This window comes from Zingiber officinale, chromosome 4A (assembly GCF_018446385.1).
Source record: "Zingiber officinale cultivar Zhangliang chromosome 4A, Zo_v1.1, whole genome shotgun sequence".
In the NCBI taxonomy this organism is placed as follows: domain Eukaryota; kingdom Viridiplantae; phylum Streptophyta; class Magnoliopsida; order Zingiberales; family Zingiberaceae; genus Zingiber; species Zingiber officinale.
The window spans coordinates 129,090,660-129,114,572 of NC_055992.1; the positions used below are offsets into that span (position 1 = coordinate 129,090,660).

The window sequence follows — 23,913 nt, forward strand, 5'->3', positions numbered from 1 at the left end:
CCCGTTCGCATTCTGTGAAGTGAGAGACACAGTAGGGCGGCTGCTTATGTCGTGTCCAAAGTCGTACGGCAGTTCTTAAATTTAAATGCTGTTTACGAAATTAATTAGTTTAACACAATTTGGATTTCATGCTAATTATCATGCTTATTCTTCAAGAGGAGCAAAGTTTTGTTTCCTTACTATGAAGGAGAATTTGTTCCGTTCCTTTCAATAAATTATAAATCTTTTGGTGCAATCTAGAAGAAATCACCAAATTACACAAGAACACAATAAGCACATAGGAAGAACAAAAAAAAATTCCAACTAATAGTTAGAGTTCATGACTTGTTCTTTTCTTCTTATATGCACAGTAGTTTGCCAAATAGATACAAGAATGTTTCAGTCAAGGAATAAGATTGACTCAGATCTCTTCATTAGGCATTTCGATTATCGCAGATGCCAGTGCTTGCCTCGAGAAACTTGCCTACAAAAAATCCAAAAAAAAAAATGATGAATTAGATTTATCGACGTCAAATTTTACTACCTTTTATCGTAGAATCTACTCAATCTCCTACTTGTGTTACTTAATATCGCACTTGATATTTTCTATATGATCAATGCTTCGATATCGCTGATGCTTTCCAAGTATAAGGGAAGAAGAATTGAAAAGTGTTTAAAATGCAGAGATAGATGAGATGTAGAGAATAGAGATATGAAGAAAAGCAAACGAAGAATGAAGAGATCTAGGAGAAGATAGTAGAGATGCTACCTATAAAGATCAAAGGCAAGGGAGTGACACAGCACCTCTAAGAGAGTGATGGAATCTTCTCTTGATTTTTATCGGCTGATCGATCCAAGCATGATGGCCTTACTGCTTTGTAGTAGAAAAATGCCATCATCTTGGACCAATCATCTCCACTCCGAACCACTGCGATAGAGAGAATTAGTAAGAGAAATGGAGGCAAAAGAAAGCAAATTTGATCATACAATTTGTAACATACAGTTGGATATCTACCTTTATCGCGATACAATATCTTTCCTGCTTTGGTGAAGATAATTTCAGGGAAGATAGATACTTGCAGTGCATCGACAAGATCATGTTCAACACAAGCATCAATAGCTACACACTGCAATTCATATAATAGCATCTAATGCTTTCAGACATTACACGAATAGTTACGGTAAGCAAAGAAAAAAAATAAAAACAGTGTCTCACCCTCGGCGAAGGCAAGCCAGACTGCCAAAACATTTGCACTGCTCTCTCCAACTCATTCCTCGCCCTCTCATTCTCTGAAGGCCTGTAAACAATATTGCAAATATTGATCACTCAAAATTGTGACCATGATAGAGCAGCCATGGAGCTAAAACTAATAGCAGATTTGATAAAGAATAGAACAATTAATCAGCATTAGAGAATTCAAGAGAGTAGAAATAAGAAATTTGCATTTGTTAGTAATAATAGAATTATTTCAGGCAATAATAGATCCATTAATAATAGGCAATAATCTCAAAAACAATCAGAAAGCAATTCTAAGTTCTAACATATTAGAATTATTTCCTGAAGCTGATAGAATGAAACTCGAGGTTTCTTATATAACCAAACATGATCAGATATGCTTGGTTTTCAGGAATTATATAAGTAATAGGGAACAATCTCTAAGAGATTAAGTTGTTATCAGAATATATTCATGAAACTGATAAAAAGGAGAGCAATTCTAACATATCAGATATCTGTTATGTAAAAGATCAGATATGGAACAGTTACTATACGAATCAGTGAGAAAATTAACAACCTTTTGTATCTGTTGTGGACAAGTATAATCAGAGGATTGAAGTCCCTGAAGACAGTGTCCTCCCACTCTGCAGAGGTGATGTCTCTTATTGGCCGAATGTAGTTGTCATCCTGCCAAACCAACTCCTTATCGCTATCATAATTCTCATCATCCTCGTCCTTCTTAACGTTCTTGATGGTAATCTTGTTGAAGAACTGGTCGAGGTTGAATCCCCGACCATCTGAGTCCTCGGGCCAATCAGGATCATCCTCTTCAACCACCAAGGGGTACTTCTCCAACAGCTTCTTCATCTTGATCTTTCTCTGGTCTGGGTCGGTCTCCTCCTCGACGATAGGGTTTGCGTCGATCACCTTCCTTATTTGCCTCCTCATTTCTTCCCTCTCTTCCTCAGTCATAAGCAATGAAGCTTCGTCATCGTCACAGTCTTCGTCCTCGCCGGTCTTTCTCTCGGAAGGGTTCCACCCGCTCACATCGTCCTCGTCTTTCCCGTCCCCGAGAACGAGCTCGACCGCCTTAGAAGCATAGGCCTTGGAATTGCAAAAAGGAAAGGTCTTTACTGCAGAAGATACAAATGGAGAGCAAAAGGAACGATCTTGGAAGGGAAAAGAGGGCAAGTACTACCAGTGCTAAAGGCTTGGACAAAGAGATCCCGAAACGAGGAGATGAAGGCGATCCGAAGCAAACGTGCTTCCTCTGGCACCAGGAAGATGAAGAAGAGGAGAGAGAAGGAAGATAGAAGCCAGATGCTTCTTTGGGGCCTCGTGTCGAACGACTGGAGAGCAACGAGCAGTGCGGTGCCGCCATGTCGCAGCTTGCTGAACTTCGAGCAGACAAGCTGGGTACCGTATCGGCGAAGTCTAGCTCGCCGCTATAGCAACTCGATAGAAGTCCCGAACCGGATATGGAGGCGCTTTCAACCGTCGGATTCGATTGAGATTTGATAAAACTGGAGGAATGTAAGGTTCGAGTGCAGATCTCGTAATCCAGCTGTCAAAAAGGTGATTCGTTCACCCTCATCAATTCATCTCTAGATCAATACGGAAGAAATAAATCACGGATGGATACTAGTCATTAGTGCAAATGACCAATACATAGGGGAGGTTATGCTCAGTCACGCTGAGTTTCGACTCCAAGACCTCATATGACAACACCCCATGTCTTAACTATTGTACCGTCCCGAGGGGACAAGATCTTGTGATCCATGATAGATCGGGAGATGATCTATTTTTCTCGATTATATTATAATTGGATCATAATTACGATTTAATTATAATTAATTATCATTTTTTTATATATTGTCTTTATTATATTATAGTTTGAATTGGAACATATGATCAAAAACGGCCCCTTAGCGTATATTTTGGACATCTATCCATTTCCGATATTCTTCATATAATTTCCGACCATTTATTCTGACCTAAATTATTAAATTATAATTTGATGAGACAATGAAATAAAAAAAAAATTGTAATCAATTGTAAAAGGATCATAATTACGATTAACAGTGGACCATCCTGATCCAATTTTTTTTTTTTTATCAGCAGACCTCCTGGTCATTTTAGTCATTTGGATGGGTGTTCATGTTTATCTTAGTAGATAAAAAATCATTAACCGATTTAGTTGGTGTCAATTATTATACAAAATAATAATAATAAAGCAAAAAAAAATTGATAAAACTGGAGGGAAGTGATCACTCACTTAACAATTCGAGCCAACGAGCCGAGTCACCACCCTGAATTGACCTACAACATTGCTGATATTCATAACGAAGGCTTGTCTTTCTCTCTGTCTGCTTGCTTTCTTAATACGATGGGCTTCTTCTCCGCATCGCGATCTCTTCTCCGGCGATCCACCACTGCCTACCTTTCCTCCCGGCGATGGTACTCGGGAAGTGGATCTATCTCCGGCATCGACGGCGTCACGGCCGCCGGGTACCACGTCTCGGGAGGGCCGTCCTTCATGCGCGGGACCGTCTTTTGGGAACCCAATCGGCCCCTCACCATAGAAGAGTTCCAGATGCCCCGACCCAAGTCCGGAGAGCTCCTCATCAAGACGAAAGGTCCAGGATCGTCTGATTGCCTATCCATTTTTTCCTATTTGGTTGCGTCCGCAAAGCTTCTATTTATCCCTCTTTGTACAATCTCTTGCAATTTTCGTTTCGTGGTTCGTCTAAGCAGTCTATGTGGTATTAGCATCATGTAAACAGGGTGAAATTTGATTGTCAGAATTGATCCAAAAAAAATCCCTTTTTGCACTAGTTTTAGCAAAGAATTTTATTAGGAAAAAGGGAGCTTGTGTTGATAATCATTTAAGGTAGCATATGTTAGGTTAGTTGGCCTTTTGTGTCCAAGTTATTATATCAGTCATTCCTTATATATTTGATTCTCATGTTTCAGCCTGTGGAGTCTGTCATTCTGATCTTCACGTCATGAAAGGCGAACTTCCTTTCTCAAGTCCTTGTGTTGTTGGCCATGAAATAACTGGAGAAGTAGTTGATCATGGTGCACATACTGACATTGGGGTGATAAAGAGGTAGATTTACATGGAGAGAGTTATCTTACTTCCTTTGTGGACTCATTTTATGAAATTATAATTGATCACTTGTGATAAGCTTTACAGGTTTCCGATCGGAAGCCATGTTGTTGGTGCTTTTATAATGCCCTGTGGAAATTGCTTTTTCTGTGTAAAGGTATTTAATTTCTACTTTGAACTGCTATGCTTGTGCCATTATGACTTCTTAATCTGAGTTGGTTTTGGTAATAGCCTTATGAAATTTTTATATAATTGTTTTTATTTGGATGCAATGATAGGGTCAGGAGGACCTCTGTGAGGCTTTCTTTGCTTATAACCGTGCAAAGGGGACATTGTATGATGGTGAAACACGTCTATTTCTTCGCAGCAATGGTATCTTCAATATTTAGCAATAATTACCTCTCTTACATTATTTCAAGGGCAAAAACTTCCATTTATATCCTAAAGCACACTGCATCCCCTCGAATTTTCACTGGAAGCTTTCATATATCATTTTTGGAGTGAAGTATGTTAGACATTGTTTCATTCAAGATTGTGATTAAACCTAACTGTTTCTATTTATGTCAGAATAGTGATGAAAAGCTGTAATGTTTAGTTATTACTATATTATTTGTTAATACAAAATTTTCATTCTCTGTTTAAGTCTGAATGATTGTCGTTTTAGGTAAACCTGTGTACATGTACAGTATGGGTGGGTTAGCTGAATACTGTGTTGTTCCTGCCAATGGGTTAGCTCCTCTTCCAAGCTCACTTCCATACTCAGAATCAGCAATTTTGGGGTGTGCTGTGTTTACTGCCTATGGTGCCATGAGACATGCAGCTGAAATGAGAGCAGGCGATTCTGTTGCAGTTATTGGAGTTGGTGGTGTTGGATCCAGGTGATTTTCTGAAGTCTAAAATCATATTGTTTGATTGGCTGTCTAGATATGATCCATGCATTTTATGTGGGATTGTTATGCATTGCTTGCATATCTCAAATCAGAGTGTCTCAGTTGCCAGTACCTATATGCAAAGCACAAATCATATTTTTTTGGCTTACCTAATGTATCCAACCTAGTTCTTTCCCAAGTTGCAATAATGGTTATAGTTCTGCTCCAAACGATGCTTTACTAAAGAAATGGAGTTTGCACTTCCCCTTCCCAAGTTATGTCTATTCAATGAAGATTTTAAAAAATTAATACATAAAGAGCTGCTACCTGAAACTTTTTACTATATTGATCTTTATGTTTTGATTAATAATATTTACAGCTGAAAGTAAAATTAAATCAGCCTCCTTTAATATTTTAATGATGCTTTAGGAAAGTGATGCATAGATCAATGTTCCTGAGTTAATATTAGTTGAATCCAATTTTCCTTACACTTTCAGACATCAAAAGACAGAAAATAGTGGAAGGGTACTGATATGTATTTCTTCGATGTTTGCATTATTTTGATTTAAGTGTATCACTTCAGTTGTTTGCAGATAGCAAAAGCATTTGGTGCTTCTGAAATTATAGCAGTAGATGTTCTAGATGAGAAACTTCATAATGCTAAAACACTTGGTGCAACTCACACCATAAATGGATTGAAAGAAGATGTTGTTGATAAGATCAAGGTAGAAGTTGTTCCTTTGTTTTCTTAAATTATTTTTTTTTTCAGGTAAGTGAAGATAGAAAAAGAGTGTTCATATGACTTTCTTCTTCAGGTTTGAATTTCTGTACGCCTGTTGATTTTACTCTGATAATGGTTTGACATTTTTATGGTAGATGGGCATGTGGATTATAATGTGGAATTCTCAGTTTATTTTCTGAATATTGAGTGTATTCTTGTGTTCTCCAAGTTGAGAGGTCGTCCTTGTCTAAACTAGTGTGTCGCCGATGAAACCTATCCTACAACCATATGTGTGACAATTTTAGTGTTATATGTCAGTCCTGCCTAAATGAGAGAAGTTTGGATATATAATTCTTCCACTAAACGGTTTGATATCTCTGTCAAGTGAAGTTGGACATTCAATACCTATTCTCCAACTAGAGGAGTGTTAGAATATATAATCTCACATTATAATTTAATTATTTGGTTATTATATTTAAATTATTATATGAACGGGTCTAGTATCCTTTTTTTTATTGAATAATATTGATCCAACTTTCATTATTCAATTCCATATTTATGATATACATGCAGATATTTCTGTGCACCCGCTGCATTCATTCTCTTTTTTGATCGTGTTGGTATTCTCTTTTGGTTATTTGCATGCTAAATACATTTCGGTGTGCTACGGAAGTGGTTTAAGTAATTAAGTGTCTTTCTGTGCAAAGGCCATTTAATTGCAATCACGTTTTCTTTTCTTTTATAAGTTGGCCATTTTCATGTATGCCTGACTGATAATTGATGTCAAATTTCCTATTCCAAATGCAAAATCAGAATAGATAAAATAGTTTTATCTTTTGTCTACATACCACTTTGTATAACATCCAAAACCTGGCGGTTGCTTAATGTTATCATTGGCTTGGATTTTTTATAGGAAATAACTGGAGGAAGAGGAGTTGATGTGGCAGTAGAGGCACTAGGAAAACCACTGACATTCATGCAATGCACTAAAAGTGTGAGAGATGGAGGGAAAGCTGTTATGATAGGTCTTGCTGCCACCAATGCTATAGGAGAGGTAGACATAACTCGTCTTGTCCGGAGACAGGTGAAGTTTTGCACCCTAAAATTCATTTCAGCACTTCTCCATGGAAATATTTGATATTATGCAACAGGGAATTTTCTATTAATGTAAATGCCCGTTGTTCAATTAATAACTTGGTACAAGTTTTTTTTTTTTTTTTGATATAACCATTTGCATATTTGTGCATAGTGTTTAATTCATATATAACTAGCTTACTATTTGTTCTTCCTGGACTTGCAAATATCGGGTCATTGAATTAAAACATAGTATCCAGGATTTTCTGCATCACTATAATTTTAGAACATCTAGTGATATGGAATTATTCACAATATAATCTTGTATGGAACTTCCTACATGACTAAGATCATGTAGTCTATCACAATATTTGGGGCATGTGGTTCTTATGCCTGTTGTATATAATGGCTCTTCGGTTGTTGAAATAAATGAACTGTCATGTTTTCATCTATTAACACACTGTAAGTTCAGCATATCATCAAAGGAAATCTTGTGAGAACCCATTATCTTTCGTGCAGCCATTTATTGCAGTATCATTTCTTGCATATCATTTAAGTATCATCAAAGGGACTAAAAGCATTATTATGTTTCTGACTAGTACTACTGATTTCTTTGGTTGCCATGATAATTTCATTGTGTTTTTTTTATGTATCATTGACTTACATCTTAAATAGAGTTCTTGGTGTGATAGATTCATGTAGTTGACTTAAAATATCTGCTAATCTAGTAGTTCTTTGTGCCAGGTAAAAATAATTGGCTCATATGGCGCTAGAGCAAGACAAGATCTTCCCCAGGTAGTGAAGCTTGCAGAAACTGGAATCTTCAATCTTCGTAACACAGTCACAAGGAAATGCAAGTTTGAAGAAGCCAACGATGCATTTGACGATCTGAACCATGGTAAGATTGTTGGCCGCGCAGTCGTAGAGATTATGTAGTTCAATGAACCACTTTAACTGAACGCTTTGTTATTAAAAAATAATCCATTGTTTGCTCGCTGTAAGCAAATGACATTCTCTTCGATCACAAAATATTTAGTTGTTTATGCTCTATGTTCTCGATTGGATGGTTTTCAAAATTTAATGCTTCATTATTGCAGTCGTAAGTGAGATTATCTACAAGCTTGTGTCAGAACCATACTAGATAGCAAATACCATGCTTCAGTCGACAAAATCTATTGGAGAATTCACCCCATTCATTTCAGATCCTGTCAACAGCTTAATCTAATTTCCAAGTGTATAACTCTTTGATTTTTGACCAGCTGTTATATTAGGCAAGTGAGAGCTGCCCAGATGCTAAAAGAAGGTAAAATGATTCTGTTGACAAAAGTTTAATATGATAGATCATTGTAAAATATAGACATTCTTTGCCCATATAAGTAATGTGGCATTATCTTTAGCCAAACAGCAGAAGAATATTCATACAAGAACGAACGCCTTCAACTGAAACTCCCTCCAAATCCAATAAATTAAAAGTCAAATTCTCCTTTAGTTTTTGAAAGGTAAAGAAATGTCTAATTCAAACAGCTACCTGTTGTGCTTGAGGAACAACAATGCTTGAACTGCCGCCACCGAGTAGCCCTTCAATCTCCTGGCTTCGTCCTGCTTTGCCAAAAGTATCTGATAGTAAGGCACTGAGTTCAGAAGTCGCATTTATCCGACTCCTTAGCATCTGCTCGAACAAATCTCGTGCTCGATCCAGGCTACCCACATTGCACAGAGCAGTAACCAAAACCTCATAACTCAACATGTTAGGCCTGATTCCCCTCTCCCACAGCTTGTCAAAAACCTTCAGTGCTTGGCTGATCCTTCCTGCCTTCACCAATCCATCAAAGATCATGTTGTAGACCTCAACGTCGACTCTGAAGCCAGGGCTTTCCCCACTATTTTTGATCATCTTCTCCAAGAACTCCATCGCATCGTCTGCCCTCCCGACCCTGAAACATGCATCAATCAGGGTCCTGAAAGTTGTTGCATCCGGGTTAACTGACTTCTCGGGCATTTCATCGAACAGCGTCTGTGCCTCAAGGAGCAACCTGTTCTCGCAGAGCTTTGCGATGATATTATTGAAGCAGCCAACGTCCATGATGAGAGGCTTCTTGGGCTGCCGGTGAAATGTCTCGATAGCCTCGACGAACTTCCCTTCCTTGAAGCGCTGGTTAACCATCAGGTTGTAGGTGTCAGTGTTGATGGCCGTGAAGCCAGGCGGGGAGTGGTTGTTTAGCATATTCTCAAACATTGCCTCTGCCTCGGCCAGCTTGTTGTGCTTGAGCAAGGTCTCGATGAGGACGTTGCAGGTGGCAGGGATCATCTTGAACTGCCGGTCTAACAACGATTGATACGAATCCATGGCTTCCTTGTCCATTCCTTGCTTGAAGTAGGCCTCCATCAGAGTCGAATGCACGATACCGTCGTAGACCAGGCAGCGATCGCGGAGCTCATCGAAGAACTGAAGAGCCCTCTCCATGTTTCCACGGTCGATGAAGCCAGCCATGATGGTGTTGTAGACCATGGAGTCAGCGCCATGGCCGCGATTAAGCATCTCGCGGAGAAGATCGATGGCGTCCTGCATGCGGTCGGCGTCGACAAGGCCCTTGGTGAGGTGGCGGTAGGTGACATAGGACGGGGAAAAGGGGGCGTTCTCCAGGATGTGGCGGTAGACATCGAGGGCGACATCGACACGGCCGGCGTTACAGTGGGCGTTGATTAGGATATTGTAGGAGACGACGTTGGGAACGATGTTGGATTGGTTGAAGAAGAAGGTGAAGAGGGCGACGACGTCATCTAGACGGCCGGCGCGGAGCATGGAGGCGGTGATGGCGTTGCAGGTGAAGACGGTGGGGCGGACGGAGGAGAAAACGGCGTGGCGGGCGGTGGAGGAGGCGGCTTCGAGGTCACCGCCGCGGATGAGGGACTGGACGCGGTTGTGGAGGTTGAGACGGGGGCCGACGAGGGCGGAGGTGGAGTCGGGGAGGCGGGGCGCGTTGGGATCACGCGGCTGGCGATAGGCGTTCGGGTCGCGGCGGAGAGCGTCGAGAGGGGGCTCTATGCGTAGGCGGCGCTTACGTCGGCGACGCTCGGCCGCGGCCTCCTCGGCTGAGGAGAAGGCGAAGTGACGGGAAGGGGCACATAGCGCTGCGATGAGTTGCGGGCTGCGGAGATCAGAGGCCGCGCCGCCGCGGATTGAGCGGAGGAGGAGGTGGCGGAAGAAGAACATGGCGACGAGGAAAAGAAAGGAAGCGGAGCCGCAGCGGGGCGAAAGTAACGGCGGAGATCGGTGCAGGAAGACCTCAGAAACGGAAAATGAAAAACCCTAGAGAAAATTTCAATTTGCTTCCTAGATGTTTACTGCGTTCTCGAAGTACCCTAATAAGTTCACTATTGTCATCTAGAGCCCGCTCACTAAGGAAAGATCAAATGCCAGTTAAGTTTTAATCAATTGAAAAAATCAGCTTGATCACCCACAAGAAACCTGAATCCATCAATACTACAATCCAACATTCCAGTACTACAAGTCTACAACCTAACATCTTCTTCCTACATTCCAACAGTCTAACATGAACTAAGTTAGTCTGGCAACTAAATGGTGCATGCCTGCTTAGTGTGGCTTCAAAGAAGGCTTGTTTGATGTCGGACTGAGAATCTCTGATACATCATTCCATGCATTGCTCCAAGTTTTTCATACGTTATTTAGGTCTCTTGCTGCTGCAACCTGGGCACTTGTATTGCTTGATATGCTCCGCCTTCGCAGGTGTTATCCTAACACATTTTCCATGGAACCACTGTTCACAGACATCACAACAGATCCAGAACTCATCGGCTGCATAGTTGTCGCCGCACGCACCACATAGGGTGTTCTCGTGCTCCTCTTCGTCCTCTCTGCTGTCTAGATCTGTGAGGACCTGCATCTTTGAGGGTTTTTGAGACTCTGCGAGCTTTAGCTGCTCAGAGGCATCAAGGTAGGAGGCGTTCTAGATTAATTGCTTAAAAGAGGAAAGTTAATAGTAGTTGAGGAAATAGGCTCTACCTTCTTGGAACTAGACTTGCTGCTCTTGATGCTGCCATTGGAAGTCTTCTCTCGCGATGGCTTGGCAGTTCTGGTTACGACTTCGTATACAGTAGGGAGACTGTTGATCATACTGTGTAGCCGCATCCTGCAGCATCATTAGGAACAAAAAATCAACGAGTCGGTCAAACCAGACTTTAATCTTAAGACGAACTCAGTTGGCAATTTTAACAGACAAAAGTAACAACGATATCTTGGAACCACTACTCGCAATATCACTGAATCCACTACACAGTCAACTTAATCATGTAATTGACAATGCATTAGGACTATAAGCTTATGAGAATAACTAAGAACTAACAAACCAACTTGATATGCTTTCAATAATATAACTATGAAATTTAGACAGTTTTCAATTAAATATCAAGGATGACATGAAAGCAAAAGAACATATTCAACAACAGCTAGGCCAAACAATATTTTTTCTTTTATCTTGATAGTGGTGTCAATCAAAGATAATACCTAGTCTCTTTGTTAAATTCAAAGCGTGCTGCGAAGTAGAAAGCAACAGCTAGTAACCATGAATCACTGTGGACTGCAACAAGCGCAAGCCAATCATTTTCTTCCATCCCATCCCTAGCAAAATTGATTCCTAAAGCAGGCTCTGGAAGCTCTGGAGGAACTTCTTCAGCAGGCAAGTTGACTTCCCAAGTCTCATCTGGAAAACCATAAAGGCATAGGTTCTCTTTTTCTGCAAATTTTCCATGTCATCAGCAACTATATTCACCCCTCTTGGAATGATTACAAGTGTATCTTAAGATCATTGTAGTACATTCAGTGCATACTCTGGTGAATCAAGTTATTATGTTTAAGGTAGAAAAACAAACTTAGAAAGAAGATAATAGTCATTCAGAATACTAATGGTGATGAAACAAGCAAACCCTTGAAAAGTATCAAATAATTTATTTTAAAATTTTGTTTTTGTAAATAAAAGTTCTCTGATTTAACAAAACAATAGAGTGCAGCATCTCTTTTGCCAACAAAAAAGAAAAGAAACCAGAACGAGCATAAAATGGGCACTAGAACTAGGGGTGGCAGTTTTCTCAATTACCATGACTGCATGATCCCTGCTAAATAGGTGTGGACAGGTTGCTGTGAAATGGTAGATACCCCTGTCACATGTATTAGATGAGTCTCAAATCAGCATACTCAGGTACGGTTACTCATGCGCATGCACGTGTATTTGCAAAATTTAAATTTGATGGTTAGTGTGATTTTATAGGCATATTGTCATTCGAGCTTGACTAGCATAGTTTAGACGTAATTTATTAATGTGACGTTGAATTAGCTATTTCTAAATGTTCAATTTCTTATAATTTTTTACTATTAGAGGTACCACGATATCTTGAAACAAGACATGCTTCACACTTGTAGTGTGATATTACAGGTATGCATAGAATAGTTAATGCCCACCATCACTATTCACAGGCATGGATTTGGATGTGTCAATTGAATTATGGATACCCTATCCGTTACAACCCCTAAATAAAGAAGTGAAATTGGAAATGTTGTCCTAAATATTAAGATAATAGATCTCTCATATACAACAATATCTAACCATAGATCAACTATCTTTGGGATAATTATTTAATTAATCTAGAATAGTCTTTACACCTTATTTTAAGCATAACATAGCCTTTAAATTTCTTATATCTAGAGCAATATATCTTTTTATTCCAAACATAGCACATCTTGTGTCTTCTAACCATTAATTTATAATGTAATGCTATACCACATCAAGAAATAGATTGCGTGCATGCTAGCGTGTAATGCTGAAAACAGAATACCCTTTCCAGATTTGATTTGCGATTCGCACCCAAATCTGATTACCTAAAAAATCCACTTTTAAATTTTTCATATCCAACTTTTTTTTTACACGCACGCAATCTGTTTGCTGACGTTATATTATTATGTTACATCAGCACCAGCTCATCATTTTAATGGTTTTTTACTTAAAAGTAGCGGACACGTTTTTTTATTTACTCAAAGAGAAATACTCTAATTTTAAAACTAATAAAAAGAGTACAAAATATTGTATTATTTCATTCCTACTCTCGCCGACCTCCTAAATCCTCCTCTTTCACACCGTTTTTCAATGCATCCTCTCTATCGAGAATTAAAAAAGACCTGATATGTTCCCATATCAGGCTTACTCTGAGCCTGATATGATCCAATGTCAGGCATACTCTCGGCATGATATGATCCAACATCAGGCCCAACCTAACCCTGATATTTTTCATATCAAACTCAGTCTAATATTTTTCCATATCATGCATATTGATCTTGATATGGAAAATATCAGACATATACATTGAAAAATAAGGTGGGATTTAGAAGGTTGGTGGGAGGAGTAGGAAATGAATAATATTATTTTTGATGTTATGTTTGTTTAGTAATTTTAAAATTAGGATGTTTCTTTTGATAAATAAGGAAACTTGGCTAATGATCGAAATATTAAAATAAATAAATAACACCCCCTCTCTCTCTCTCTATATATATATATATAATTTTATTTTTTTAATGTCATTTCACAATTCCACAATTTTTTCAAGCAAATTACTTCTCCCACCCCATAAACTCCCCTGGTCCCACCATAAAATTTAATTGTATTTACCCTTATGCCCTTTTATTCTTCTACTTTCTTTTTTTAATTGATTTTGTTATTAACAATTAAAAAACAAACATTTTTTTTTGTTTTCACACCTCCTAACATACATTTTTTTGACACTTTTTTTTAACATTTTCTTGGCACATTCTTTTTTAACATTTTTCTGGCCGGGCCCAACATTTTTTTATTGGATTTGTTTTTTTTTTTTTGTTAAAAAATAAAACCAATAAAAAAACAAAATTTAAAAAAAGAAGTGAAATGTAAAGGGTATAAGCATAATTTTAGAGTGGGGACCGGGGAGGGGTGTGTAAGGTGAGTGGGAAAAGCAGCACTCTTTCAAGCAAATGAATTTTATATATATATATAGTTTTTCAGATTAACCAGTTCGACTAGTCAAAACCAATGCCCCGATAGCCAACACCGGTTTGATCTGTGGTTCGATTTTAAAAACATCTTTTGGAAGGTTGAGCTAGAGTAAATTGATTCAACCATGCCTCAAAAAAAAATTGGAAACAGAAATTAATTAAACAAAATATAAACTACATGTTCGATGGCGTCGCACATCAAACGCTGGAGAAAACGTAGTGCCAGACAACCAAAAGGCTATCATCGCAACTGTCCTAACAATAAATAAATAAAGTAAATAAATAAACGCCGAAGAAAAGCAAATTACCTGGATCACACTGCGCGTAGAACTTCTCGACATCTGCAACACCAGCAGGAAGAAAGAGGAGGAAATGACACCAGAGATCCACGAACATGGACGAGAACAACCCAAAATCGAGTAAAAAAAAAGACGATACCGGTAGTGAGGGCCTTGATGATGCCGGAACGGCGGCCTCTGAAGTCGCGGAAGACCTGCTCGGGCTTGCGTACGTCATCGTCCATCCTCCACGAACCTGAAGGAGAGAAATCGAAGTCGTAACCCTAGCGCCGGAGTAAAATCGGGAGGGTACCGCCGGTAGGATCGAGAGGCACAGGAGATCAGCATAAAAAGATGGAATGTAGATAGAGGGGAAAAGGTGTTAGGGTTTTCGATGGAGAAGAGCAGTCAGAGTGAGAAGTAGCTTTGTGGCGTTAGGAATGAGAACTGGGTGAGGTTCAAGCCGATCTCGCTCTTTTTTCTTCTTTTTTTCTACTGTGTTTTAAAATGGATAAGAAAATGAGAAATTTGAGAGAAATGAAATTGTTTACTAAAACAATATTGGGGCCCATTATTTTTTTATTTATTTTTATTTGGTACCACGTGTCATACGATTATCCTATTACATATTAAAATTAAAAGGGTGTTCCATTTAACGTGAACCGTCCGAAATACCTTCACTTTATATCTGATTCAAAAAAATCAATGTTTCTGAATTGGATTTAAGTTTCAAATCTTGTGTAAACGTCGTGTTAAAATTTATTACTAGCTTTTAGCATATTGACTTTATATCACTTTTTTATTTTATTTCTCTAATGGGTTGTTTACTCTAATGCACGGATAAAGAAGAAAAAAAGAATCTATGATAAAAAGTTATTTGGAAATTGGAAGAAAGAGAAGAGAAATGGTAATGAATTCTTTTCCTTTGTATGTTTATTTATTTTCTTTGCATATTTATTTATTTTAATAGAGAAAGATGTATCTATATGATATAATTTTATAAATAAAAAAGATACATATGTCGTTTTTTTTATATGGTATAATTTTGTGAGTTAAAAAGAGTACATGTGTTATTTTTTTTTATATGATATAATTTTATAAATAAAAAAGGGTACATCGTCATATTTTTTTTCATCGGTTGTTTTCCGTTCGATTTTGAGATGATTAATTTTGATTCAAAAATTATCTGTTGATGGATTGTATTTTTCTTCCGTCTGAAAATTTTAATAAAATAAACGACAAAAACTTTTTCATTATGAAAACTTTTTATTAATTTTACTTTCTATTCTCACAAGTAAACAAGGCATAAGAGTAATAACTTAGTTCAAACAATATTTAAATGAACAAAATAAATGAAGAGAACTTCATGACACATTGACACTCATTATATTTTAAATAAATAATATTTGATAACAATCGATAATGTCTACAATGTGTAGAATCTAATTACTAATTTCTACAATAGTGATTTTATAATTCTACTTCTCTTAAATTGATAGTCTAGTTCAAATAATATTTCAATAAGTAAAATAAATAAAAAAAATTCTATTATACTCATTATATTTCAAATTAATATTATTTGATCATGATTAACTAACTATGTAAAAATTAGCATGTAACTTCTATAATAGATAGAAATCTGTTGCTAACTTATTTAATAGTAATTTTGTCATTTTGATTTTATTTTTTTTAAGTGATAAGTGGTAATTTAGTTAAAATAATATTTCAAAATAATTGATGAAAATATTATAATATCTATTATATTTAAAATAAATATTATTTGATGATCACAAATCCGTATAAAAATTAACAAGTATATTATAGCCGACGGCTATGGTTCAAAGCCTTAAACTCTATCAGAACTTAAACCTAATTCAAAAGCATAAGAAGTTTTGAATCTGACAAAAAGTAAGGGTATTTCAGACAATTCACATTAAATGGGATGTCCATTTCATTAATTAGAAATCAGATGTCCATATGAAAATGGACGCTTTTTTTTTGTCCAAAAATATTTTCCTCGTGTTTTTTTTCAGAAAAATATTTTTTTTTCTATAAAGTAAAACACATCCTTCCTTTATATTTCAATTGACCATTTAAAATTGTCATTACAAAAATTAACTAGTCATTGAAAACAAAGGCTAGAGATAAAATAAAATAAAAACCCTTTACTTTCACTATTACCAAAAGTATTAATTTTTAAAATATTAAAAGTATACCTGTATTTTACTTTAAATAATCAAAATATTAATTAGAGTTGTTTTAATTTGAGAAAAGATCTAATTTAACTAAAACTTATCAAATAGTAAATAATTTTAATTAAAACTACTATAATTAAAATAGTTTTGATTAAAATTATTATTGATCTGGTGATAAGGATCGGGGACCCATATAGAAAAAGGTCAACGACACAGGAGAGTCAAAGCTCTGGCTGAGGGGGGAGGAAGTCACCTGGCCGACCGGCCGGAGTAGATCCCGGGCCGGCACGAAGACAGCTCGACCTCGGGTCGAGCTTCCGATGCTCACAATCTCCCTTATAGAGGAACCGCTATGCCGAATTGCCAATCTGCTCAGTCAAACTGCAGAACAACTGGCTTGTACCCCGTCCGAGTATGTGACCGAGCGGCCTTTTCACCCGGTCCGAGGTGCATGTGTACCCGAGCGCCCTGGAGCCCGAGCGACCAGCCTGTCCGACCCAATTAGAGACAAAAGGCTTAGAAGAGGACAAAAGTGGCAGCTAGTGATATCATTCTCGAGACACCTGTCACCGATAAACAGCATGATCGGCACCCCGGCCGTACCGAGGATCGTACGGGGAAGTTTCCGCTGCCGTGGCAGAGATATGCTCGGACAGTTGCGGTATGACGTCAGACTCGCTTTTCTGAACAACCATTCAGAAATATGCTTTGAGGAGCGTGCACGCCCTGGGAAGTGTGCACGCACTTCTGCGGGATCCTATATAAGGACCTCTTGACTTCGGCGGAGGTATGATTTTTCTCTTCATCTACTGTAGCCATAGTCTCTCTATTTTGCGCCTGTTTCATCTCGCCATCGTCTGACTTGAGCGTCGGAGAGTCGTCGCCAGGAACTCCCTTCTCGACCCGGCTTTGTTGTAGGTTCATCGGAGGGCCACGTCACTACGGAGATCACGTTCCCAGTTTCCATCTACTCAGCTACTCAGTGCACGGACATGATCAATTATAATATAAAATAATTTTAATTAAAATTATTATAATATTGAACAGATTAAAGTAATTTTGATTTAAATGGCTTTAATTTGAATAATTTTGGAAAAAAGAGTATACTTTTGATTTATTATTTTTTTTTGCCAAAAATAAATATTTATTATTTTAATGTTCTTAATCTATTTGATAAATAAATGTAAAAATAATAATTATAATTATTTTATTTTTCTTTTACCTTGACTGATTGGCAACCCCGGCGAGCAATTATTCCTTTCCTTCTTCCGACGACCTGAAGACGACCTCTCTTCTTCGCTTGCAGATCTCGTGATCTCCGTCTCTCTGTCTTTATTTGATACAACGATTTCATTTCTGTCTTCCATCCTATCAATCCAATTCCTCTATTCGTCTCGTGGGCACTTCTCTGCCCGCAGCCGCCAGATCTCCATGGCCTGGACGGACCTTGAACGCCCCGCTTCGCATTTTTCGATCTGACACCGCCGCTGCATGCGCCGCCTCCCCAAAGCAGGATCTAGCGGCGGGGGGCCGTCTTTGCGTCTATCTTCTTAGTGTTTGCGCGGCCGATCTCGTATAGCGATTGAAGCGAATGTCTGAGTAGTGCGGGAAGGGCGGGGTGGCATCTAGGGTTCTTGTTTGGGGTTCGGGATGGCTCCCGCCGCCGAGGCGTCCGACGGGAAATGGTACACTGGAATGTCCTCGGATAACATCAAGGGGTTGGTCCTCGCATTGTCTTCTAGCTTATTCATCGGCGCCAGTTTTATCGTCAAGAAGAAGGGACTCAAGAAGGCCGGCGCTTCCGGAGTCAGAGCTGGTGATTTTTCCCCCTTTTTTTTAGTTGTGGGTCTCAATTTGTTGATTTGCTACTGATTGTAAGTCTGACCAACAGTTAAATATAGTTCTGAGTGCAGATTTTTTTTTGCTTTCTCCACTCTCTCGTGGTGTTTTCCGCCCTCTTTTCATTTAGCAATATGAACTGCATGATTATGATACTGGATTATTGACTGATGCTTTATTATGCTTAATTAAACAGGATTTCACCGTATCGCTAGTGGAATTAGGACACTTATTGATGGATTGTACTATAGACATTTCAATGTTAGACATCCTTTAAGTTTTGCTTGTAGTAGAAGTTGAAACAACGGACACTGGGCTGGGAATGAGCTTCAGTTAGTGTACTTTAGAAGTCATTCTTTGTCATTACTTGATAAGAGCAACCCGACACCACTCTCAAGCCTAGATAAATAAATAGAGAGTAAGTAGGTTCTCAAAAGGAGCAAAAAACTAAGTCAACAAACTCCTGTAAATGTATCTTAACTTTATTTGGTGCAAAGCAAGGTTTTCACCAGCCATGCCTCCTGCTAAATGGAAGGGTAAGACTCAGGTAACAAACCTAGAATAGTTGAGACTGGTAAGATTTGTAACTGAAATTCATGGAAACAATTAGCTTCTAGTGATTGTTTAAGATCAATAAGGAAGTCATCAAAAGAATTATATAGGTAGAAACACACGAGTATATTTCGGCTACCTTATGTTTAACTAACATTCAGATTGCTGTTCTACTTTTATTTATCATCTTGGGTGCATCATTCAAAATTCAGATTTCAGATACTAGATATATGTCACTCTGTAATTTGATTTAAAATTATTTTAACTGAACTAGATTCAGAGTGCACATGGTTGAAGGGAAAAGTTACCCAAAATCTTCTAGGAAGTCCATTCTTATTATTGAATGATAAGTGTGAATCATGGATTATTTGCATTATTATAGTGGCAAATTCCATTGTCATATGTTGGCATATGATGCTCTTATTGCAATTACCTGCAATTTCTCAAGCATTTCTTTCTTTCAGCACTGGAATAAGTTTTGTTTAAGTTCTTCCCTATTAAAACAAGATTTACGCGATCTTATTTTATCATCACAAGTGTATGCATATGCCTGTATTATGCCAAATAATGTTGGTTGTAAAAAGGAATTGATGCAGCATTCAGCACAAAGAAGTAAACTTTCTTAAAGAGAGGATTGAATCATTTAATTAGATTTATAGTGTACATGATTGGCGCATATCAAAGATTGAGTAGTTATTTTCTTCAAGGATTATAAAACACTAATAGGTTTAGAGGACCTATTGCCTGTGATCAATGAAGTTATTATTTACAGATAAAGATAAGTTGAGGCATTAGATTATGGACTTCTATGCTTTGCTGGGATATCCAGATATCTTCTATATTATTACCCTGATGAAAGTGATCTTCTTCAGGGTTGTATCATACCAAATAGGAATTTGATAAATGATAATCTAGGACAGACCAAATGCTGTTAAATCATAAGAATTACTACGTTGTTTACATGCCCTAGCTAGGTGAGAGGTATTTCACACAAAGTGTAATTTTTTTGAAATTTGGATAGTATTTTCCCCTTCAATTCAGTCCCTAATGGCAAACTTTTAGAACTCTGGTAACTCTCAGTAGTTTATATGATCTGTTAAAAGTTGTTCTAGTATTCACAAGTTTGTTGAAGCCACTGTCTTTTCCGAATTTCACCCAAAATAGCTTATTGCAGCATTTGGCTGTCCATCATTAGTTTTGTGCAATTACTATCTTTATTTCTTTATTTTTTTCAATTACATGAAAAAGTACCTAAATATGTTTAAATTGGCAAACAGGGGCTGGCGGGTATTCTTACTTGTATGAACCACTTTGGTGGGTAGGCATGATAGCAAGTGAGTATGATCTTTGGTTTTCTATTCTTAATTAGTTCCTTTGGTAACAACATGGTGCCGTCATTTACTTTCTATAATTAGAATTTCATTATTGAATTGTGGCATGCAATAAGATAGTGAAATCAATGGAACATGTGCATTATAATTATTTGGGTTTGTTTGGTTTCTTTTTATGAACTTTGAATTATTACAATCTTTCCCTTTGGTAACAGTGATTGTTGGGGAAGTTGCTAATTTTGCAGCATATGCATTTGCTCCTGCCATTCTAGTAACTCCTCTTGGTGCTCTAAGCATAATCATCAGGCATGACCTTATCACCACCAGACATTTTGATACCCTCTATTTCCTTACCTTGTCCAGCAATTATTAACATAAAAATAGTGTTTCCAGTGCTGTACTTGCACATGTCATTTTACAGGAAAGGTTACATATTTTTGGCATCCTTGGCTGTGCTCTTTGTGTTGTGGGATCGACTACAATTGTGCTTCATGCACCTCAAGAGCGTGAAATTGAGTCTGTGGCAGAAGTCTGGGATCTGGCAACTGAACCAGGTGCTTGCTTTTCTCTTTCTCTAATATGTGTGTACTTTAACTGTAATCCATTGTTAAGAACAATTGTTAAAACTTAGGAGGGGGCTAATATTTGGTTTATATTTCTTCAGCTTTTTTGTTCTATGCAATAACTGTGCTTGTAGCAGCCTTGATACTTGTAATCCATTTTGTCCCTCAATATGGGCAAACACATATTATGGTCTACATCGGCATTTGCTCTCTTGTTGGATCACTCTCGGTATAAGACAAATTTTGCTACTTTAGTCAACATTCTGGAATCTGAAAAGAACTTGTGTTATCTCCTCCCCATTTATTTGCAGGTTATGAGTGTGAAAGCTCTTGGAATTGCTCTAAAGTTGACATTTTCTGGAATGAACCAATTGATTTATCCCCAAACTTGGGTATTCACAGTTATAGTTGTATCATGTGTCGCTACCCAAGTGAATTATCTCAACAAGGTACAACTATGTTCTTTGAGCATGTATATCATTTTTATTAATTAATTTTGTCATGTTTGAAATATTAACTGCTGCATCAGCACACAACTGCTATTAATATTAGAAGTCACTCCAATAACAGCTTGAGCTGCTGTGGAAGTTAACTTGTTTAGCATAATTAGCAAATCGATAAAATTACCAAAACGATACAGATTGATCCCTCTCAAGTCACTAATGTTCTTGTGCCTTGTTCGAATCTTTTTCAGGCTCTTGATACATTTAACACTGCAGTTGTGTCACCCATATACTATGTGATGTTTACATCATTGACCATTCTGGCCAGTGTGATTATGTTCAAGGTAACTGCTTCTATATGACATTTGCCCCTAACTTTGATCTCAAATTCTTGGTACATTAAATCTAACTGTTGAATTGCTCATCTGCTACGCTAGTTTCATGTATAAGGATTTGAGCTGGCGCGATCTAATTCTAGGTTAACTGCTCCTATATGACTGTTGAAATCTTTGTTTCATTTTTGTTTGAAGTTTAGCATTATTATATTGTTGCCATATAGTATACGGCTTTTAACAATACTAATGTGTGTCAATTGGCAGTGAAACTTTAGATTTGCAGTGTCAGCTGGATGTACTTGAATATTGTAGAAGTAGGTTTAAATGAAGGTATTAAAAAACATGTGGCTAGTTTTGTGATTGACCCAATGTATAACTCATATGGGGTATACGGGTCAACAGAGCCACATATGTAACCTATATCTAAAATATAGTAGAATCATTGGAATTGTCTATTCTACTTTGACCTTGACACTCCATAATTTCAAGAGCATTATGCTTCAATCTACACAATCCATATAATATACAAATTCATATGAACAATCTAATAAATTTTCTGAAATGACAGTCAAGGCATATGTAGGTGGTTTGCATAAGCAGACCCCTCCTGAAAATGCATATATGCATTTGAATCACTTTTTGAAACACTGATTGTTGTACAAGTCAATCAACAGGTAGACACTTCAATGATAAAATACCATTCATTTCAGCAATCTTCCAAATTTGTATGGAAGTGTCAAGTGAACATATAGGCAAGTGGTTTAGAAGATGGATGAGTAGGAACCATGATTATTGTTAACTGTACTCCGGACATTCATTTCCACTATACAGGATCAACCATGCTTAAATCATGGTTGATAAGGTGTTATCAGTTTAAATTTATTTGCTTTTGTATCATGTGGGGTATAAGTTTGTTTTAATGTTCTTGACTATGGATTTTCTGACAGGACTGGGATCGACAAAATCCCACACAGATTGTCACAGAGATGTGTGGCTTTGTCACTATTCTTTCCGGGACATTTCTTCTTCACAGGACCAAGGACATGGCAGATGGTTAGTCGTGTCTTGGACTCAAATAAAATGATTTAACTTGGATTCATTGGGTGCGTTTGTTTCACAACCGGCTCCTTTATCTGGCAGGTTCGCATCACTCTGGCCGCCTTTCAAAATACTTCAACAGTGAAGATGATGATACCTCCGGCAACAACGACGGCTATTCCTCCGGAGCCACTCCTCTCAGGTCTCCTGACTCATTTTGGCAGCCATGAGGTGGTAACTTTTGTTTTAGCTCTGTATTTGAGTACCCCTGCGTCATGAATGTTAGTGTACCAAGGGAATGTTGCTTCCTTTTAAATTAGAAAACTGTAAAGATTTTTAGACCACGAAGCACAGTTTGAGACCCTGTAGACGAGAGTGAGAAGAGAGAGCGATTGCTAAAATGGAAAGGGGAAATTACATTTTGTTAAATATGTAATTTAAATACGTTTTCGAGAAAATTAGTTCCTGTGAGACATGACTTTTGAGTTCCAACAGCATTGTTAGTTATGTGGAGTGAGAAGAATTATCCTCGCCCCTTAATCTTTCGAGGATCTTCTTTGATAATAACAGGCACATTATTGGAAGAAATATTGTTGAAACAGAGTATTTTATCTTCCTTAACTGTTTATTGCAGAAGCCAGTCAACCAAAATTAATGAAATCAGAAACTGAAATTAACTTGGTGGGCTCTTAGATCCACTGGTCTTTGTCAATATACTATCATAAAAGGAGAAAAGAAAAGAAAAAAAAAAAAAAGCAAAGAAAGGTGCCATCAGCGTCAGCTGTTGTGGTTGGTAGCTTCATGCCGGCTCTTTTATAATCAAAAATTAAATTTCTAAATAAAACTTTCAAACTTACAGGCGGGGAAATTTTTAAAATAAGTATAAACAGTAAGGTTATTAAAAAATAGGTAAAATTAAAATTTTTTACAAATATAGATGAGAGGTGCTCATATCCGGGATTTAAATCTCGGTTCTTTTTTTTTTAATTTATTTTATTAAATTCCAGGATTTAAATCCCGGATATGATGAATATCCGGGATTTAAATCCCGGATAAATTTTTTTACAAAATAAAACTTAAGCATGAAAAAAGCAATAAGGTGTTCAAAAAATAAAAAAAAAAATACCGGGATTTAAATTTTTTTACAAAATAAAACTTAAGCATGAAAAAATTAAATCCCGATATTTTTTTTTAAATTTTTTGAACATATTACTTTTTTCATGCTTAAGTTTTATTTTGTAAAAAAATTTAAATCCCGATATTTTTTTTTTAATTTTTTGAACACCTTATTGTTTTTTTCATGCTTAAGTTTTATTTTGTAAAAAAAATTATCCG

At 37.4% G+C, this 23,913-nt stretch overlaps 5 protein-coding genes across 6 annotated transcripts; 2 read left to right on the top strand and 3 right to left on the bottom strand.

Annotated features, from left to right (window-relative positions):
- Nucleotides 1–278: 278 nt before the first annotated feature.
- On the bottom strand, nt 279–2,660 carry LOC121971156 (thioredoxin-like fold domain-containing protein MRL7L homolog, chloroplastic). Of its 2 annotated transcripts, none has more exons than XM_042522295.1 (6): nt 2,394–2,660; nt 1,773–2,299; nt 1,196–1,277; nt 995–1,106; nt 784–907; nt 279–463 (listed from the first exon to the last, which is right to left on the bottom strand). In XM_042522295.1, the coding sequence occupies exons 1-5, from the start codon at nt 2,574–2,576 to the stop codon at nt 786–788; spliced, it is 1,026 nt and encodes a 341-aa protein (XP_042378229.1). In that variant the 5' UTR covers nt 2,577–2,660; the 3' UTR covers nt 279–463; nt 784–785. The 2 variants fall into 2 exon arrangements, with proteins under 2 accessions (XP_042378229.1, XP_042378228.1); XM_042522294.1 differs by having other exon boundaries at nt 749–907.
- An 821-nt stretch (nt 2,661–3,481) lies between these two features.
- LOC121971160 (alcohol dehydrogenase-like) lies at nt 3,482–8,018 on the top strand. Its single transcript, XM_042522299.1, has 8 exons — nt 3,482–3,831; nt 4,169–4,304; nt 4,392–4,461; nt 4,583–4,676; nt 4,969–5,182; nt 5,757–5,898; nt 6,808–6,978; nt 7,713–8,018. Exons 1-8 carry the CDS (start codon nt 3,582–3,584, stop codon nt 7,902–7,904), a joined length of 1,269 nt encoding a protein of 422 aa, XP_042378233.1. The 5' UTR covers nt 3,482–3,581; the 3' UTR covers nt 7,905–8,018.
- Nucleotides 8,019–8,341: 323 nt separating this feature from the next.
- LOC121971159 (pentatricopeptide repeat-containing protein At1g10270-like) lies at nt 8,342–10,318 on the bottom strand. The gene has a single exon (XM_042522298.1). The coding sequence runs from the start codon at nt 10,180–10,182 to the stop codon at nt 8,485–8,487; it is 1,698 nt and encodes a 565-aa protein (XP_042378232.1). The 5' UTR covers nt 10,183–10,318; the 3' UTR covers nt 8,342–8,484.
- Nucleotides 10,319–10,383: 65 nt separating this feature from the next.
- Nucleotides 10,384–14,772, bottom strand: LOC121971162 (PHD finger protein ALFIN-LIKE 8-like). Its single transcript, XM_042522302.1, has 5 exons — nt 14,443–14,772; nt 14,313–14,345; nt 11,494–11,722; nt 10,993–11,119; nt 10,384–10,906 (listed from the first exon to the last, which is right to left on the bottom strand). Exons 1-5 carry the CDS (start codon nt 14,525–14,527, stop codon nt 10,652–10,654), a joined length of 729 nt encoding a protein of 242 aa, XP_042378236.1. The 5' UTR covers nt 14,528–14,772; the 3' UTR covers nt 10,384–10,651.
- Nucleotides 14,773–17,706: 2,934 nt separating this feature from the next.
- Nucleotides 17,707–23,053, top strand: LOC121971161 (probable magnesium transporter NIPA4). Its single transcript, XM_042522300.1, has 9 exons — nt 17,707–18,293; nt 20,146–20,202; nt 20,415–20,505; nt 20,593–20,753; nt 20,864–20,991; nt 21,074–21,211; nt 21,457–21,549; nt 22,488–22,593; nt 22,681–23,053. Exons 1-9 carry the CDS (start codon nt 18,128–18,130, stop codon nt 22,806–22,808), a joined length of 1,068 nt encoding a protein of 355 aa, XP_042378234.1. The 5' UTR covers nt 17,707–18,127; the 3' UTR covers nt 22,809–23,053.
- Nucleotides 23,054–23,913: the final 860 nt, after the last annotated feature.

Excerpts from the sequence above, each read along its gene's own strand:
- LOC121971159 (XM_042522298.1), bottom strand. The coding sequence starts at position 10,182 with ATGTTCTTCTTCCGCCACCTCCTCCTCCGCTCAATCCGCGGCGGCGCG.
- LOC121971160 (XM_042522299.1), top strand. The coding sequence starts at position 3,582 with ATGGGCTTCTTCTCCGCATCGCGATCTCTTCTCCGGCGATCCACCACT. Across the intron at positions 4,305-4,391 it reads GACATTGGGGTGATAAAGAG|GTTTCCGATCGGAAGCCATG; the intron begins GTAGATTTACAT and ends TAAGCTTTACAG. Across the intron at positions 4,677-4,968 it reads TCTATTTCTTCGCAGCAATG|GTAAACCTGTGTACATGTAC; the intron begins GTATCTTCAATA and ends TTGTCGTTTTAG.
- LOC121971162 (XM_042522302.1), bottom strand. The coding sequence starts at position 14,527 with ATGGACGATGACGTACGCAAGCCCGAGCAGGTCTTCCGCGACTTCAGA. Across the intron at positions 11,723-14,312 it reads CTACGCGCAGTGTGATCCAG|AAAAAGAGAACCTATGCCTT; the intron begins GTAATTTGCTTT and ends GAAAATTTGCAG. Across the intron at positions 11,120-11,493 it reads GAATTTAACAAAGAGACTAG|GATGCGGCTACACAGTATGA; the intron begins GTATTATCTTTG and ends ATGATGCTGCAG.
- LOC121971156 (XM_042522295.1), bottom strand. The coding sequence starts at position 2,576 with ATGGCGGCACCGCACTGCTCGTTGCTCTCCAGTCGTTCGACACGAGGC. Across the intron at positions 1,278-1,772 it reads GTCCACAACAGATACAAAAG|GCCTTCAGAGAATGAGAGGG; the intron begins GTTGTTAATTTT and ends TATTGTTTACAG. Across the intron at positions 908-994 it reads GATATTGTATCGCGATAAAG|TGGTTCGGAGTGGAGATGAT; the intron begins GTAGATATCCAA and ends TCTCTATCGCAG.
- LOC121971161 (XM_042522300.1), top strand. The coding sequence starts at position 18,128 with ATGGCTCCCGCCGCCGAGGCGTCCGACGGGAAATGGTACACTGGAATG. Across the intron at positions 18,294-20,145 it reads CGCTTCCGGAGTCAGAGCTG|GGGCTGGCGGGTATTCTTAC; the intron begins GTGATTTTTCCC and ends ATTGGCAAACAG. Across the intron at positions 22,594-22,680 it reads GACCAAGGACATGGCAGATG|GTTCGCATCACTCTGGCCGC; the intron begins GTTAGTCGTGTC and ends TTTATCTGGCAG.